At 30.6% G+C, this 19,649-nt stretch overlaps 2 protein-coding genes across 3 annotated transcripts; one reads left to right on the top strand and one right to left on the bottom strand.

Annotated features, from left to right (window-relative positions):
* The first annotated feature begins 1,039 nt into the window (after nt 1-1,039).
* LOC137811919 (glutamyl-tRNA reductase 2) lies at nt 1,040-3,537 on the top strand. Its single transcript, XM_068613779.2, has 3 exons — nt 1,040-1,374; nt 1,494-1,735; nt 2,125-3,537. Exons 1-3 carry the CDS (start codon nt 1,146-1,148, stop codon nt 3,247-3,249), a joined length of 1,596 nt encoding a protein of 531 aa, XP_068469880.1. The 5' UTR covers nt 1,040-1,145; the 3' UTR covers nt 3,250-3,537.
* Nucleotides 3,538-9,809: 6,272 nt separating this feature from the next.
* On the bottom strand, nt 9,810-13,881 carry TBL12 (trichome birefringence-like protein (DUF828)). Of its 2 annotated transcripts, none has more exons than XM_068613778.2 (4): nt 13,262-13,881; nt 11,491-11,628; nt 10,905-11,154; nt 9,810-10,564 (listed from the first exon to the last, which is right to left on the bottom strand). In XM_068613778.2, the coding sequence occupies exons 1-4, from the start codon at nt 13,786-13,788 to the stop codon at nt 10,550-10,552; spliced, it is 930 nt and encodes a 309-aa protein (XP_068469879.1). In that variant the 5' UTR covers nt 13,789-13,881; the 3' UTR covers nt 9,810-10,549. The 2 variants fall into 2 exon arrangements, with proteins under 2 accessions (XP_068469879.1, XP_068469878.1); XM_068613777.1 differs by having other exon boundaries at nt 9,810-10,587; nt 13,262-13,880.
* Nucleotides 13,882-19,649: the final 5,768 nt, after the last annotated feature.

Below are 19,649 nucleotides of genomic sequence, written 5' to 3'. Positions count from 1 at the left end.
ACTAATTTTATGGTTAGAGATTAGTTACTCATTAAAATTACTAAATGATAACAACATTTTGAATAATTATTTAAAGTTAAAATTAAAATAAATATTATTTCTCATCAACTTATGGTTAGGTTATTATTTTTAATTATACATGAGATAATTTAAGATTGATAATTTATCCATGAAGGAAGATACAAGAAACAGACAAAAGATAAAATATGTTTTGGCTTCTAATATTCTTAATTATTTTATCTCTTTTAGAAGGAAGATAAAATAAAATACATAAAATATTAAATATTTTTTGGGAATGTAAAATGTTTAATTTTTTTTATCTCTTATAAAGGAAGATAAACAAATAGATAAAAGATAAATATATTTTAGGTATGTAATTTTTTAATTTTTTTTACCTCGTTTGAAGGAAGATAAAAGAAATAGATAAAATATGTGCTGGGTATCTAAACCTTTTAGATTTTAGTTATTTTAATTTCTTTATAGATAAAATATGAAATATGTTTTGGGAATGTAAAATGTTTAATTTTTTTTATCTCTTTTGAAGGAAGATAAAACAAATAGATAAAATATGCGTTGGGTATCTAAACCTTTTAGTTTTTAGTTATTTTAATTTTTTTATTCCTGTAATTTTGAAATGTACAATTTGTCATTTTCTAAGCATTATTAAACCATTTTTCAATCTACATAAAATATTATCTAAAACAGTTGAAAGATTAGAAGTGATGTATTTTTAAAATTTAAAAATGGTTATTTTTTTAAAGAAACTAAAATTGGATTTGGAATGAAATTATATTTATTTTTGGAAATGATCAGTTATTATTATTGGTGGAAGAAGATCGTAATAATAATAATAATAAGATATTATAATAGTAATAAAATAAAAAAGATATTGTAATAGTAATAAAATAAAAAAGATATTGGAGTTGGTCCAAGAAAGTAGTTAAAGAATGGGTCGGTGAGGGCGCGTGGAGAAATGGCGTGTGTCCAATCCAATCCCATAGTATTATAAATAAACCACACAACCTCACTTTTTGGTTGGTCAAACAACGCACACCCATCGCTTGCTCTATTTCTTCAACACACTCTCTTCCTTTTCTCATTCTCATTCTCAATATTTTTCCTATTTCAATCCTTCACCAACTCCCATGGCGGCCCTGCCTGGATCATCCTCCGCCGCCACCGCCATCCCCACATCCTCCGCCCGATTCCGTCGCTCCCTCCGCCCGCCACCCTCCCAACTCCCCTTCACTCGCGCTCGCTTTTCCGTCAAAGCCACCTGCCCCTTGTTCTCCGACAACAACAATCCCCGTCCCCAAAGCGACGTCGTTTCCAAGCCCTCACCCCTCGAGTTTCACAAAACTTCCGCTGCCGACGGTAAATCCTCGTCAATCATTTCTCATTCGCAAATTTGTCAAAATTTAAATTTGATGAATAATTATTATTGGGTATGATATGAATATAAAGTTGATGGGTTGTTTTGTTATGTTTGTTAGGATATAGGAAGGACACGAGTTGCATTGTTTGCATAGGGCTTAACATCCACACTGCTCCCGTTGAGATGCGTGAGAAGCTTGCCATCTCAGAGGATCGATGGCCTCAGGTTATTAAGGACCTTTGTGATTTTAACCACATAGAAGAAGCCGCTGTTCTCAGCACGTGCAACCGCATGGAGATCTATTTTGTGGCTCTCTCCCAGAGCCGTGGTGTTAAGGAAGTTACTGATTGGATGTCTAAGGTATATTATATTATTATTATACTCGTAAAAGTTATGAATGTTCTGTTGGCTAAATCACCTTTTTGGTCCTCTAAAGTGATAACTGTGTTGCATGGATCTGAAACTCCGGAAAGTCTAAATAAATCCTTGAAAAACTACTTGTGGTTTCCTTAAGTTACTAAACTTAATCACTTACCATTTGTTTCCGGAACATATGTTAACAGGATTGCTTGAGTGATAGTCTTCAAGTATTGATTGGGTTAATGTGATTGATGGATTGTGATTCTGGGATTTTTTTCTTCTTATTATTAATTTTCTCAGTTTCGGGAATGGTTAGGACGAAATAGGTGATTTACTCTTGTGTTATTTTTTTGTTTGGAAAGAAAATTCACGGTCGTGTTTTTGTTTAGGTAAGTGGAATTTCAATACCTGAGCTTCGTGAGCACCAAGTTCTGCTATATAATGCGGATGCCACACGTCATCTATTTGAAGTGGCAGCGGGGCTTGACTCGCTTGTTCTTGGGGAAGGTCAAATTCTTGCTCAGGTGAAGCAGGTTGTAAAAGCTGGGGAGGGAGTGCCTGGTTTTGGTAGGAAAATTGGCGGTTTGTTCAAGCAGGCGATCTCTGTGGGGAAGCGGGTTAGAACTGAGACAAACATTTCAACTGGATCGGTTTCTGTTAGCTCGGCTGCTGTGGAGCTTGCACTGATGAAGCTTCCAGATTCTTCCTTTGCTGATGCTGAAGTGTTGGTAGTTGGGCCAGGGAAAATGGGGAAGCTTGTGATTAAGCATTTGGCTGCTAAAGGGTGCAGAAGGATGGTTGTTGTTAATAGAAGTGAAGAGAAAGTTAAGGCCATTCAACGAGAGTTGAAGGATGTTGAGATAGTGTTTAGACCGATTTCAGAAATGATGGCATGTGCTGCTGAAGCTGATGTGATCTTCACCAGCACGGCATCTGAATCGCCGTTGTTTTCTGTAGAGAATGTGCAGAAGTTTCCTCTGGCTAGTAATGGGAGAAAACGGCTGTTTGTTGATATATCTATTCCTAGGAATGTGGAAGCAGGTGTCTCAGATCTGGAGACTGCACTTGTGTACAATGTGGATGATCTGAAGGAAGTTGTTGCAGCTAACAAGGAGGACAGACTTCAGAAAGCAGCTGAGGCCCGGGAAATTATCATAGATGAGTTGAATAAATTTGAAGCATGGAAAGACTCTCTGGAAACTACTCTTACCATTAAGAAGTTCAGAGCCTATGTTGAGAGGATAAGAGCCTCTGAGATGGAGAAGTGTTTGTCGAAGATGGGTAATGATGTCTCAAAGGAACACAAAGATGCAATTTATGCCCTTAGTATGAGTATTGTGAACAAGCTACTTCACGGTCCCATGCAGCACCTGAGGTGTGATAGTAATAATCACAGTAGTCTGAATGAAGTGCTTGAGAATATGCGTGCCGTTAACAGAATGTATGATCTTGAGACAGACGAATCATTGATTGAAGAAAAGACCAAAGTCAAGATAGGACGAGCTAAGAAGTAGTTTAGTTTAATTGATTCCTTTGGAGACTGCAAACCTCACCATTTTTGTACACTACAATAGTATATGGAGGCCCTTTGGAGGCTAATTCTTTCAATTATTTTTAACATAATACAGAAGTAATTAGACATCGATGCTCCGTCTGAATACAACTAACTTGTTATATATTTCTCAACGAGCTTCATACAGAGACAATTGTAATGTCATGATCCTCTTGAGAACAGATGATTCTTATATTTTTAATGAGATCAATGTTAAGCTGAGTATAAATATGAATCTATGTTATGTTCATCTGTCTTTATTTGAATTTTGGTTTTGATCTCTTATTCTGTTTATCTTTTCTAGTCATGATTTTTCTTACAAATTAGAACACCATTAGATATTACAATATCGATGACTGTTGGAGGAGACTTTGATAATAATTGGATCATTCTCTGTTAGAATCATGGTTCAGAAAAGAGGATGGAAATACCTTCTCATCAGACCAATGATGGATAGCCAGTGCCCCTAAAGAGAATTGTTGTCCATACATGATTGCCGTCCATGCCTTATAAGGCTAATATTGCATCTGGAATTCAGAATAATTTTCCTCTTCCATTTTGTGCAGAACAAATCCTAAAATTTTAAGATTGAAAGCAAAAATATAACTGAGAATCACAATTTTATTTTATTACAAATTGTTTTATTTTATAAATTATTTTTTAATTGGTTGTGCCTAAAAATAACATGTTATGTCCGAGCTTATACAAGAATAGATCATTTACAAATTAACTAATTTTTGTTTATCATCCGAAATGTTTATCTAATTTCTCCTAATCTCACATTATTAATGTAACTATAATATTTTGAAATTTTCACCAAAGAATTAAAAGAAGTTGTTAATTGCTTTACAATATAGTTGAATACTCATGAATAACCTGGTCAGTGTACATCTTTTTACATCATCAACCAATAAAAAATATTATTAATTGACTTCTAACATATTTATTGTAAAATCAACAAACTTACTTTCAAAGTGTTTTGTGATAAACGACAATATAAAATTACTTTACTTTTCTTAAGATGTTTATTTTAAATATCAGCAAATAATTTAGAAAATTGTATACATACAAAATAAATTGATACGATAATCTCGTAAATATTAATTATGTAATAATTTCATAAATAAAATCACACAATATAAGTGAATTAAATTTCAAAACCGAATTCATAGACTTATGCAATTTAATAAAATATTAACTATTCTTTTTCTTTAAACTTCGTAATTATTTGAGTAAATTATATTCTTGGATTTCACTCAATACTTTTTTTTAACACAACACAAAAATCCTGTAGTTTTATTTTGTCCATACGTCATGCTATGAATCTCAGCTATATGTTAAAAAATGAATCGGAATTTTTTTAATTTGAATTATAAAAATTAACTAAATTTATTTATTTATTTTGATTTACTAATAATTATTTTATAAATTCATCCTTATCAACTCAGCATTAGCATAGAAATGTGAGTAAACATTCAAGTTTATCATTGGAACATGAGTATATTGACTCATACATTGGAACATGAGTATATTGACTCATAAATTTCCATAAATTATCTATTTGCATGTAATTTTGTGTGTGTAATATAAAGAAAATTTATTGTATGTGCAAATATCAAATATTTATAAAGAATTCATATGTAAGTTAATAGAATTTTCAGTAATCTATTTTTTAAAAAAATTAACTATAATTAGATATATATTTTTGGATAATTAGATCGAGTTTAAATCTCCTCCACAAATTTCTTTATTTATTTGCTTAAAAATATCTTTTTATTTTATTTGGAAAACCACGAAGTCGACATTTTCAGTCCAAACAATATTTTGAAATGTAAAAATACTTAAGCTAAGTTAATCTTTTTAAGTTTTTTTTTTTACATTTGGGATTTATTTTAAAATAATAGTTCTTTTCATTTTTTTAATCATTTTTAATAATATGCTATAAGAAATTAAGAATAGTTAACGTGAAACTACTTACATTAAAAATAAAAAATAGTTAAAAAGTTAAAGATTTTTTTTGAATAAATTTATATTAACTCAAAGTTTATTATTTTATACGTATTATAATTGAGAGAGTATTAATGGGTAAATGATTAATATAATTTTTAAACGTGTAAGTTGTTGTCAATTTAATTCTTAATAAGATGAAAGATTTAATTTAATATCTGATCATGTAAAGTTTTGCTATTATGTTTTAACTTTTATGTTCATCAAATAGAAAATGCAGAAAATAGACACAAAGAAGTTTAAAAAAAACACTAACAAGAAGTTCCTTTTATATAATGATGATGCCTAATATGATATATTTGTTAGATTTTTATGAGATAGATGTAACGGGGAGGCTCAATGTTAGGCTCAATGTTAATGAGTCATAAGAATGTTTATGTGAGAGATTATAATATTAATTTCAATTCAAAAATTTATTGTATTGAATTTTATTTTTTTATATGTTATTATTATTTTAACTTTTTTATTTTTATTTAATATGAAACTCAAACTCATATATAAAAAAATTAACAATATATATCAGTTCAAGTCTTGTTCATCCATAAAGTAAAAATTGACTAATAATTCTTATAAATTACAAACTCTTTTCATAAAAGTCTAGCTCACATTAAGGTTGAACTAGTATGGTATGGTATTAAGCCTTTCATAGCTTAAAGTTTTGCATAGAGAGTTGATAACAATCCTCAAAGACATATAACAAAACAAAAAATATCACAATAAAAGATCTCCCACAACACATGCTTCCTATTGAACACAATGTTTGAAAAATAAAGTATGAAAAATATATCCAAACACAAAAAGGGAGGATTGAATTGTGTTTTAAAACTTTTTTATATTTTTGCAAATATCGTCTTATCAAACACAGTTAAATGATGGTTTTATACTTGACAAACAATCTGTCAAAGATTTTCAAAAACTAAGTTTGAAATATTCTTCTTAATTAAGTTAATGCATATTTAATAACTTGCAATATTAACAAGATAAGGGAAGAAAAATATACTCTTAGATTTTGTATGTTCGTTTGATAGTGCAAATTACGTTCAATTCTCAATCAACTATCGAGTTTCACAATCCAGACTAATGTTGCAAAATACAACATGAGTATTTTTTTGACTCGTTGTCACTATTGGCTAACCCTTTGAGTATTGTTTCAAAACATAATCACTTATGGCTAACTTATCAAGTATTTTTTAAATACTTAACCACTTCTAGCTAAAAATCCAAGTATTCTTTATGGAATGTAGTTACTCCTAGCTATATTCTTTAAAAATAGTCACTCTTTGCTAAGATAAATATTAGTCTAAGATGTGATCTAAAATATCACAGGGTTTGCTCACTAGAGGGTAGCGTCTTTTGACGTATACAAGTTTTAGTGTCAAAGCTTTCTTCGTTGTCATGTTCTTCCTTTAATATATATATATATATATATATATATATTTATATTTATATTTTGGAAGAAAAAAGTTGTTGCAAATTGTTTTTAGCCATTGTGAGTGTCTTCTTTTGACACTCTTCCTTTTGTGTTTGAATAGACTTTAAGACTTTTACAGAATTGGGTAGGTGGCTTCTTTCTACATTTGAGCAAAGTCTAGGACTTACACAATTGGTTATTTTTGCAATATTAACATCTTGTCTTTTATAGAAAATTTTATTATTTAAATTTATTTTAAACACATTACTTGACTATAAATACCGATAAAAATATAAATGAAATAAATGGAAAGTTGCAAACTATCTCAAACTACAAATTACAAACTATTTACAAGTTTTATGAAATTTAATTTTATGTAATTTATAAGAATTATTGATTTACTTATCTTACCCAAACTTCATTCATGATTCTCAAATACGTCCCAAATCATGAAGAAGACTGGTACTTATTGTATTATATCTAAAATAAAAATAATTAATAAATTCAAGTAAAAAAGAATATTTCTATTATCAGAACAACGACCTTAATAAGAAAAAAAAATCATAAAAAATAAAAATTACTTTTTTATTAAATAAAGACATGAGTTTACTCCCCTTGTATTTAATTTTTCCAAATTACGTTCAATTAATATAACGAATTTCATTAATTAACTAAATCATACAAAATTATAAAAATATTTTATGAAATAAGTAAAAATAAAAATTATAACATTATATTTAAGTAATTTTAAAATAAATTCAAATAAACATAAATTAAAAACTGACCATTTTAAAAAATTACTAACAATGCAAAAAAAACTAAATAAAAACTTACAAAACTAAAAATGTGTACCTGTGCACGAAAAGTTTTAGAAGAAATTATAAAACCTTATTCTCAAAAAAAATGTTAAGAAAATAATGCTACGAAGCACAATTTTAAAAGAAAAAAACGTGCTACGAAGTACTGGTTCTAAAAAATTTAAAAAGAAATTAAGAAAACGTGTTACAAAACATGACTTTGAAAAGAAAAAATACAAACTAAAATTATATTTACAATTTTTTTCATTTTAAAATGGTATTTTTAAACATAATTTACCCACACCAATAATTGTTTTTAAATCTGTCTATAAATTAAAACCTGAATGGAACCATTTTAATACATTTTTCCAACAAAAGAAAAAGCTTTGATAATAACATTAATCATTTATTAGGAAAACGTGTTTTGGTACAAGGCAAATCCTTTCGCATTAAATATTATCACAACTTCTGTTTTCTAAGCTATCTTCCTGTACCTAACAAAATGTCACTAACATAGGATATTCTTATTTTTATCAATTTCTTTCTAAGGAAATTATATTTATTATTTTCAGGAAACTCACTTTGAATTTAAATTTTAAGTATTTTTTAATTTTATTTTATAATTAAAAGTAAATTTTCGTTTTAATTATGTGATTACGTCTAATATTATTTTTATTATGCAAATTACAAATAAACCTTTAATCTTCATTATAAAACATTGTTAAAAGTACCTAAAGTTATCCACTAAGTTTTGACTTTTTGCAATACTAAACTTTAATTGACATTAAAATAATAATTATGGTAAACAACTCTAGTTGACTCTAATGTTTTATTAGTGATATATTGTGATGTTTCACACTTCCTAATTCCCTCGTGTATAAAAGAGTAGAAAGGTAAAGTCAAAATGGGCGCGTTGACTTTACAAATGGATTTTCTATCAGATAACACTGTAACACAAAAATCAAAGCTTCTAGCATTTTATTTTTCCCAGATGTTTTCTTTTTAAAGTCATTCTCGCCGTTGATTAAGGAATTAATAATAGTTTTTATTGAAATTAAGTAAAAGTATTTAAAATATTAATAACACGTTTGATAAAAAAAGCTTTCATTTAAGATATTCAAACTTTGTTTTTTTAGGAAATCAGTCATGAAGTGTGAATGTAATTGTAAATCATTGAAAGTAATTTTTTTCCTTGTACGTATTGTGAAGATCTCATTAAGATAGTCTTGTTCGTCTTATTTTCTCGATTTTCATTGAAAATAAGTCTTGATAATCGATTTGTATGGATATTTTTGAAAAGTTTTTTATACTTAAATCGATATTTAGTGGTTGTTAATAATAAATTTTATTAAATTTATACATTAATTTGAATATGATTAAACTATGAAAAATCAAAATTCTTCATAAGCTATGCGAGACTTCTAGAAATATTGTAACATTAAACTATGATTATTTTTAATAATGATATAACACAGATTACGTAAAACACATTAGAATATATTATCATTTTAATTCATAATAAAATATATTATATAGATATATAATAATATAATTGGATAATAATAGTTTTATTAAATGTTTGGTGCCTCTTATCATAAAAACTGGATAATAATATCGTGGTTATGATAATAATAATAATAATAATAATAATATTACACAATAATAATGAGATGATAATAATAAAAATTATGATAATTATAGTATAAATAATAATAATTATTATAATAATAAGTTAATGGTGTATTGTCATGAATGATATTGTATGATGGTACCTATTATATATGATAGCAAATATAATAATAATGATATTAATAAGATAACAATTTTTTATATAATAGTAATTATTATGATAAAAATGATATTGTAACAATAATGATAATACAAATTTTTTCATAAAAATAATAGCAATTGTTATGATAAAAATGATATTCCAACAATAATGATAATGGTGGTGGTGGAAGTTATATTAACCAGAATGATAACCATAACAATGAGAATAATAATGATAAGAGTTGCTATGATGATAATAATTATAAAGAAAATGGAAAGAAAAAGAAATATATTGCACTGGGCCAATTTGATAGGTAAAAATATTATATTGTGTCAATGCAAAAACAAATTTGATTACATTAAGATATGACAGATATGGTATTCTATTTTATTATATCCTCACCAGCTACCCTTTAAAGTCTTGGTTATTATTCCTGTGCATGAAACATGCGTAGAAACTTGTTAAAAAGAAACATAAAAATGGAAGCTATAATTGTTAATTCTTCGCAACTAAGCTTGAAAAATACTTCTGGAATGTGAAACCAAACACATTAGTAATGATTATTTTATTCACGTCCAAGGTGAAGAAAAGTTGAAGATTTCCCTGAAGCATTGGTTGGTCCAGGGGCTAAATATGGATCATCTTGCAAGATATCGAAATTTTGAACACAAGATTCCGTAGAAATAAGGACAATAATCCAAATGAAAGAATTTTTTTTATCACTATATCAACAAAATAATCTGAATGAGAAAGGATTTACTGCTGGTATTTGATAAGTTAAGGCCCTATGATTAATGGCATGTAGATCGGGCCTGTTCCGTATACCAATTTGCTCGACCAATTAGTCTCTTCCTTCCTCCATCGAAGGTTTTCTTCCAACCAAGATCAGCCTTGAACATTTCAAGCACAACCTAAAATTATCGTATCTTGGTCCCAGAACTTGGCTGCATGCTCTCCAACATACCCGAGGAAGTTTTGTGTTCATGCTATGTAACATTCACTTGGAACAGCTTCTTCACTTTCTGTGGCCTATCAGTTATTTTTTAAGCCATCATGGATCAGCTGTGATAATATATCAACCCATGTGTCGGGAACACCAGGCAGACACCAATGCATGCAATCCTGACCCCATACTGCAACCGCATCCTTCCTTCCTAACCAAATTGCTGGATGAGCATCAGCTCTAAACTCACTTAAATGAGTTAAGTCAAGCAAGTGAATGTCTGTGCCTTGTAATGCTTCTTGAATCACACCATTCAACACTCTTGCATCCCTGTTAACTCCGTTGTTCCTGGGTTCAAACCATGAGTCAAGCTGTCCACGTATTAGTTAGGCCAATGCTTGGAAACACATGGGGCATGGAACACAATTCAACAGGTCCCTCAGAAAATGTGAAACATTCAAGTCGTTTAAAATTAAAACTTTTATCAAATGCCTGCCATAGTTGGATGTTCTTTTGTGAGATGTGTTACACAGGAAAATAAGGGAGAAATTCAGAAAAGTAACTTCTAAATGGTAGCAATTTATAGCATAACAATTTGGGAGGACCATGAAAGTGATTAGCATCGCAAGAAAAAAAAAAGACTTTACCTAGGAGAAAAAAAATGCAGGCAAGTTTCAGAAATACACACCTCATTCTCCTCGAGGGGCCTGTTGAACAAGCAGCTCCCATTTTGATTCCAGTCACCTCCATAAAAGTGTCTTGGGGATTGTAATCTCCAGAATTTAAGTGTGTTTCTAGGAAATTCTTTCTGAATGTATGTGATCGTATTAGCAAGAACAACTTTGAGTCCATCCAACATCCCAAGAGGAGGAACTATTGCTTGTCCTGCTTTATAGAAGACGAGAGGCTTCTCTTCTGGAAATTTGTCATTATTCCACCTAAGAAACACCAAATCAAGTAACTATATACATTCAATCATTGGAACAGTTCATAAAAATACAGAGGCAAGCTAAAAATTAGCCCCAAATCAGTCTCATAAGAAATATGTTGCATCACAAGTAATCCTTTTTTAGCACTTTTCAATTTTTAGCAATTAATATTATTACTTAATTCATTCATTCATGTTTACTTTCTGTATATGCGTTGTGAGTGAGTAGTTGAGTCATTCAACAATTCTTAAACAGAGCATATAGAGGCAGTCAAACTCAAGTTTATTTTAAGTGGTAATGCATCATCCAGAAATTACAAAATTCACAAAAACAAAGAAGAATTACCAGTGACCAGTATTAAACACCAGAACATCATAGAATCCAGCAATTTTAGCCCAATCATTTGCAGGAATATCAACATCAACTCGATAAAAGCCTTCTGCTCCATCTTGTATCCCAGCTTTTGCTTGTTTTGGCTGCCACCTGTGTGTATTCAGTAATGAGCTCATAAGGTTTCCATTTTCAAATTGACACCAAAGCAAATAAGACAATCAGAAGTAAAAAAAAAAACAGGAAACACTTAACAAGAATTAAGATAGAGTCAGTGGACGAAAATTATAAAAAAATAAAAAATTTCAGAGAAATAAGTTGAAAGTTGAAACTGTAAATAGCATAGCCAAACAAAATAAAAGAAGGACACAAAGTTGGTTGACTTTGTCGAATGCCCATCTTTAATCCCAAATTTATAAAGTTCAGTTTTAGGAAACATTTACTCCATTAATCATCATTGCCTAACTAAAACCAGAAAAAAGTGTTAGAGGGAGCAAAGTTTTACCACAACCTAAGAATAAATGGACTTGATACCTGGAGCCAAATATTAAAGTAAGCGAAACTTTATTTTTTACAGTAAATGCTATATAGGCTTTTTAATTTTTTAGGAGTTGTGGCTGCCCCTATATACTCACACTTAGTTCCGTTTTGTACATGCCCACACCTTATTAAAATTAAAATTAAACATACTAGTGATATTGAAACCAAAGCAAAAGGAAGCCATCCAATATTCACAAAGATATTTTAACAGCCAAAAATAACAGCATATCTATATTTAATATCCTAAAATAGGAAATGTGAAGAGTAAGAATCCGCATGTATCTTTGTTCAGATTCATGTACATATTGTAGTGTGATGCATTTTTTAGTAGGGATGAAGAAAGGACTTACTAATTTAGTATGATGCACAGAAAAGTGATTTTTATAATACAAATACAATGCTTAGATTTATGAGATGTATTGTTCAGCTGCAGTGTTTATAATTTTGTGTTTCTAATGTACTAATGCATTATCATAAACAATTCTCAAAACAGTGCTATAGTACATGTCTATAAGTGTTTCTAATCCATAAAATGAGCTGCAGTATGTGTACAAAATGGAAATATGAAATTCACAAATATAGCTAAAACTATGAACCAACAGCAACATGATAATGTATTGACAAGTAGGATAGAGGGATTGTTCGGATAACATTCTCCAAAAGCACTCATAGGAGAAAGAAAAATGTAAAATTAGTTTTTTTTCCTTCTCCTATAATTGTTTATGGAGAAGTTCAATGTTGCAGCTCAACAAGAATTTCCAGTCATTAAATACATCTCCCAGATAGAGCATCACCAGCCCTGTAGTTTAAAGTTCAAACACTACTCTTTTCAATTCATGAACAAGTTTGTTGTTAGAACATCCTTCAAACCACCATCTATCAAACTTGATTCCACTGGCTCACACCCAAATCTGAGCCAACTATCAACAACACATAAGTATCAACGTTTTGCCTAAATTTAGGTTCCCAATACAACCTAGCATCGGCCGGTTGCTATCAAATATCAATTAATTTCAGTACCTCAACCAATCTCTAAGAATCTAAGCTAATTCTCTACAGCATCTATCCAAAACCAAGCTTTAAACTTGACATAAAGCACCATACTTGCAACCACCCCTTCTTGTGAAATGCATATAGAAACTATCTGGCAAGGAGTCACATACCACCTTCATGTAAAACAAACTAGTACATATATTTGCAATAATCTGAACCAAAAAAAAGAAAAATTGGTTAATGAGAATATTACTGGTATCTGGAGAGCAAAACGGCACGGTGATAAGCGACGGTGACATTGAATTTGGGAAAATAGGCACCCCTCCAAGCACCCTTCTTTTTCCACTTTTTGGCTCCCTCATCGGCGACCCTGAGAGTGCAGAGAAAAGAAGCCAAGAAATTCTCGTTGAGGGAGTCCCCAACAAACCCAATGTTCCTATTCCTCATCCGACCCAGAAATCGAAACGGGTCGATCCGATTTAAGTGGCAGTCCCGGGGCACCCACTTCCAGGAGTTGATGAAGCTCATATTTTGCCTCTCGTTTCGGAGGCAGTTCCAGGCATTACGGTGGAAAGGACATGTTTGGTCGTAGAGAGGGGTACGATCAGGATCGGAGACCCAGTGGCCGGTGAAAAGATTGCATTTGGAGATTGCGAGTAATTGTGAGGTTGTAGAAGAAGAGAAAGAGTGGAGAGAGAGGAATGAAGAGAAGAAATAGAAGGATGCAAATGTTAGTACGATGAGCCATGGTAAGAGATGTGAAGGGAGCTTCGGAGACATTCTCGTCTTCCGCCGTCTATGCCTGTGTCCAATTCCTGCTCCCTCTCAGATTGGGGTACATTTTTCAACCATCTTCTTATCAAGTTTAGAAAAGCATTATAGTCCAACAATGCCATAGACAATAAAAATGAGAAAGGAAAATATGCAAATTATGATATTAAGAAAACAAGTTATTTTTTTTATGTGAAAGTTTAAATTCTTAATAAGCTGTTAATAAAAGTCAATATATATACTCTTTAATTTTTAAATTAACTATAATAAAATCAATATAAAGAAAATATTAATACACCTTTTAATTAAATTCAATCTTTTATAACTTTCAAAATAACAATGATGAATTATAAAACAAAAATATGATTAAAAAATAGTACTAAAATATTTTGATTTTTATAAAAAAAAAAAACTTGACAACCCTAAAAAATACACCCACCTTACAATAAGCTTTAATAATTATAATAATATACATTAAAATTTTATATTGAAAAGTAAAATAAATTTAATTAAAATATTGTTATTTTAAGTTGTCAAGTATGTATATTTTAGGATAGATATAAAAGTATCACCACTAAAAAAAATAATGCAATTATATTGAATATAAAGAATGAAAAATCAAAATAATTATATAAAAAACATAAAAGATAACATTATCTTCAAAATAAAGATTAAAAAAATATTTGTATACAAAAGTAATACTTAAATTTCATCGATATTTATTAAAGTTTTATGTTAATATAAATACTATATCTTATACAAATTACAAAATCAATAAAAATACGTCAAAACTCTGTCTAATCACCTAATACATTTTTATTTCTTCCTTTTTAACTTGAAGTTACCTACATCAATCATTCAAAATTTCATCATATTTAGTAAAAACAATACTACATGTGAATGTGAGTATGACTTATAAAATATGCATATATGTCCTACGTAGTATATATCTGATTTAAAATAAATAAATAAATAAATCATAAAGTTGAAAAGTAGTTACTTTTCAAATTTGAAAAGTAGTTACTTTTCAAATTTGAAAAGTAGTTATTTTTGAAATTTGAAAAGTAATTACTTTTGAAATTTGAAATTTGAAAGGTAGTTACTTTTCAAATTTGAAATTTGAAAAGGTATTTTGAAAAGTTTTGTTTCTATATTTGAGCACATTGATGGGATGTGCTTATTATGGTTTTTTAAGAGAAAGAAATTGGTCCTCCTTCTACCAAGTAACACATATTTATGTTAATGATATTGTGAGAATCATATAGTTCTAAGATCAAACAGATTAAAGAAAATTTCTTACATGTGGTATCAGAGCAAGGTTTAAGAACGTATGATTTTCCATTATTTTTGTCAATTATTTCCATTAATTGATAACCCTAATTTTGTTGATGAGAAAATTGATAATTTTATCAATTATATATTTCCGCTGCTTAACGCCTTTAAGGGTTTGTCAAATTAATAATTTATTGCATTGAAAAGTAGATTATTCTTCTTTATGATGATTCAAGATTTATTTAATTGCATAGATATAAAAGTAATAAATTGTTCTTCAATAGTATAGTATGAACAAGTTATACATAATAGCACTAAAGACTAAAGTACAATCATAGAAGTGAAAGCATAACAAATTATACTTTGTTATTACGAACAGTGACATGAAATTGGAGCCATACTATGTAAGTTTTGTTAATAGTTAGTATTGTTTTCCCAAAATCATGGTAGTAGGATGAAAGTAACACAAACAAACTCCACAATGAAGAACATTGTCCTTCATTAAATTATGTGTACATTACAAATAATTTGTTAGTCACCAAAGTGGCCAAATTAGAATGTTTTGATAAATGTAAAATTAAATAAAATTCAATTACCCATGATTATGTGATGTTATTAATGCGATGACATGATGATTCATACATGTTTATATTTTATAATGAGTATATTGAAGTTCATTGATTATAAAATGTTTAAGGATCACCCAAAGGTTGATTAATTGTTTTATAAAATCACGAACATGATAGTAGTTAATTAATATATTTGATCAGATATGTTCAGTATATCCAAAGATTGCAAACATGTCTAATTGAAGTATATCTAATTATCATTTACATAAGAAAATATATGTATATATATTTTATTAGCATCAATTATGTTTATTGAAATGCATTGTTGGATCACCCAAAGGAGAACTTCAATGTACATTTATTGTCTATATGAATGTTATCTGAATCTGTATATATGTTCTATGCAGCATTTGATTCCGTCTCTCTTCATTCGCAAGCCTCGTCTATTGTGAAGTTCAATGAGCTTAATTTTCCTGAATGGTTTGAACAAGTCCAGTTTCACTTAGGTGTTCTGGATCTTGATTTGGCTCTCTTAACTGATAAGTCCGCTGCTATTATTGAAACTAGCAGTGCTGAACAAAGATCTTTCCATAAGACTTGGGAAAGATCAAATAGACTAAGTTTAATGTTGATGTGAATGACAATGACTGAGAGCATTAGGTCAACAATTCCTAAAACTAATGATGCTAAGAAATTTTTGGAATCTATGGAAAGTATGTCTCAATCTGATACGGCTGATAAGTCAATTGCTAGGACATTAATGGGTACGTTAACTACCATGAAGTTTGATGGTGGTCGTACAATGCATGAACACCTAACTGAAATGAAAAACATAGCAGCAAGATTGAAATCCATGGGATTGGAAGTAAATGAAAATTTCCTTGTACAATTCATCATGAATTCCTTGCCTCCTCAGTATGGTCCATTCCAAATAAATTACAACACTATTGAAGATAAATGGAATGTGACAGAATTGCAAAGTTTACTTATTCAAGAGGAAGCAAGACTCAAGAAGCAAGGAAATCACTTTGTCAATCTTGTGGGTAAGTCAGGAGTTAAGAAGAAACTAGAAAAGAAGAATCAAAGGGGCAATAAAGGACCATTAAAGGTTAATGAGTCATCTTCAAAAATCCACAAAGAACAAAAGAAGGACGTGTGTCATTTTTGTAAGAAAATTGGACACTTTAAGAAAGATAGCCTGAAACGTAAGATATGGTTCGAAAAGAAAGGTAAGCCTAGTGCTTTCGTATGTTTCGAAACAAATTTGGCAGAAGTTCCTTATAATACTTGGTGGATTGATTCTGGTTGTACCACTCATGTTTCTAATACGATGCAGGGATTTCTTATGACCCAGACCACAAGCCCAAATGAAAGATTTGTGTTTATGGGAAATCGAGTCAAAGCTTCAGTTGAAGCCATCGGAACTTATCGTTTAATTTTAGATACTGGACATCATTTAGATCTTTTCCAAACTCTTTGTGTTCCTTCTATTTCTAGAAATTTAATTTCTTTGTCTAAACTTGATTCAGTTGGGTATTCTTTTAAGTTTGGAAATGGATGTTGCAGTTTGTTTAAACATAATCATTTTATTGGTTCTGGTGTTCTTTGTATTGGTTTATACAAATTAAAACTTGATAATCTGTTTGCTGAGACTCTGTTAACCTTGCATCATAATATTGGTACTAAACGCAGTTTAGTGAATGAAAGTTAAGCTTATTTGTGGCATAAACGTTTGGGTCACATATCCAAAGAAAGAATACAAAGATTGGTAAAGAATGAAATCCTACCTGATTTGGATTTTACTGATCTTGGTATTTGTGTAGATTGTATTAAGGGAAAACATACAAAACACACAATTAAGAAAGCAGCCACAAGAAGCACACAACTCCTTGAACTTATACACACTGATATATGTGGACCTTTTGAAGCTTCGACTTTTGGTAGAGAAAAGTATTTTATCACATTCATTGATGATTTTTCACGTTATGGATATATCTATTTGTTGCATGAGAAATCTCAGTCGGTAGATGCCTTAGAGGTATTTATTAATGAGGTTGAAAGACAATTAGATAGAAAAGTGAAAATTGTCAAGTCTGGTAGAGGTGGTGAATGCTATGGAAGGTATGATGAAATGGGACAACATCCTGGTCCATTTGCTAAGTTCCTTGAAAAGCGCGACATATGTGCACAATATACAATGCCAGGAACACCACAACAAAATGGTGTTGCAGAAAGGCGCAATCGTACTTTAATGGATATGGTTAGGAGTATGTTGAGTTATTCTTATTTACCTTTGTCATTGTGGATGTATGCTTTGAAAACCGCCATGTATTTGTTGAACAGGGTTCCCAGTAAGGCAGTTCTAAAGACACCTTTTGAACTATGGACAGGAAGGAAACCCAGTTTGAGGCACTTGCATGTTTGGGGTTGCCCGTCTAAAGTAAAAATATATAATCCACAAGAAAAGAAATTGGATTCAAGAACAACTAGTGGTTTATTCATTGGTTATCCAGAAAAATCTAAAGGGTATAGATTTTATTGTCCTGACCATAGTACGAGAATTGCTGAAACTGGAAATGCCAGGTTCATTGAAAATGGTGAAAGCAATGGGAGTGTCGAACCACGCAAGGTGGAAATTGAAGAAGTTAGTGATGGAAACCAAGTAGAGGATGCTCAAGCCCATGAAGCCCAAGCCCAACAAGGGGCCCAAGCCCAACGAATCACTAGGAGCATGGCAAGAGCTTTGGGACAAGAGTATCAAAACATGGCTCTTCTTATTTCTTTTATAGAGTAGGGGTGCGGATGTAATAAATAGGTGTGTAAGTAGTAAGGGATGCTAAGGGGAGGGTAGATAGGAGTTAGGAGGTGCCAAACTAGGAAGGAAAGTCACACTTCCTTCATGCACTAGTTCGCGCCGAATTTGAGTATCATTTGGGGTACATTTGGCTTTGCATTTCAGCACCTTATAGGCTATAAATAAAGGTGCGGCCCTTGTACAAATCAGATTTGGAAATTAGAAGTAGAGAGACTATACTCAAATTTAGAGAGAAATTGTGAGTCTTGTTGTCTTCTTCTTCCTTTGCCTTATCTTGTGTGCCAATGGTGAGCTTCAAGTGGCGGCATTCCTTCACTTATCTTGGAACAAGGCTCCAAGTGGCGTGACTGCATTTTCCAAGTCTCAAATCCAGCAAGTTTCACTCCATAAGTGTTCTTTCTTTCATTCCTTTTCAATTTCATTCGGTAGTTTCTTAATGTTTAGTGTTTCCTTTCATTTTCACCGATTAAATTTGTGTTTTCTAACTTAGTTTTCCAATTTTGTTCGGTGCAGTAGCATTCTTTTCAATTTCTGTTCGGTTTGCATTTGTTGTTCTTCAATTCTTGTTGTTTGATTCCATTTGACAATATATGGACTTCCATATGAGCTTTGGTTTGGTGCAAAGTCTTGGTGAGTTCTTGAATTAGAACATTGATCCAATTCTAAGTAAAGTGCCACTTCATGACCAACTCAAGTTGCTCCTAAGAATGTCAAAGAATCATGTATTCTTGTTATTGCATTCACATCATGTGGTATCTAGAGCCTAGGCTTGTTTTTGCTTAAATTTTGAGTTGTATTGCACTTTACTTTCAAGAGCTTTTTAATTCAAGTTGTTTACCATTCTGTTTTTTAGGATTTTTTTTTGAGTTTCCTTGCTGTTTTTTTTCTTTAGTTACACCAAGTGTTTGTGAAAAGGATTATGGCACTCATTGTTCATATGAGTATGGCTGCTCTTTTGGAATGGCATTCTCCTTCCTAGAGCTGACCTTAAGCTTCCTTTCACTTGTTGTTATATCTTGTGATATGTCTTTTAATTTTGTAATCATGTCAAGTTTTGTCTTAGTCATGTTATTCCATAATTGTCATTACTTCTTGTAGTACTTTTATTGCTTTGATTGTTTCTTGCTTTGGTTTACTCTCTGTTTTTTTGAGTTTATTGCTTGATCCTTTGTGCATTTTCATTTTTAGTTTTGAGTTCATGCTTGTATTTTCAT

The sequence above is a fragment of the Phaseolus vulgaris genome, chromosome 2, assembly GCF_051622355.1.
Source record: "Phaseolus vulgaris cultivar YP4 chromosome 2, ASM5162235v1, whole genome shotgun sequence".
Taxonomy (NCBI): domain Eukaryota; kingdom Viridiplantae; phylum Streptophyta; class Magnoliopsida; order Fabales; family Fabaceae; genus Phaseolus; species Phaseolus vulgaris.
Note: the sequence above shows the minus strand (reverse complement) of the source record. Positions and strands in the feature narration are given on the sequence as shown.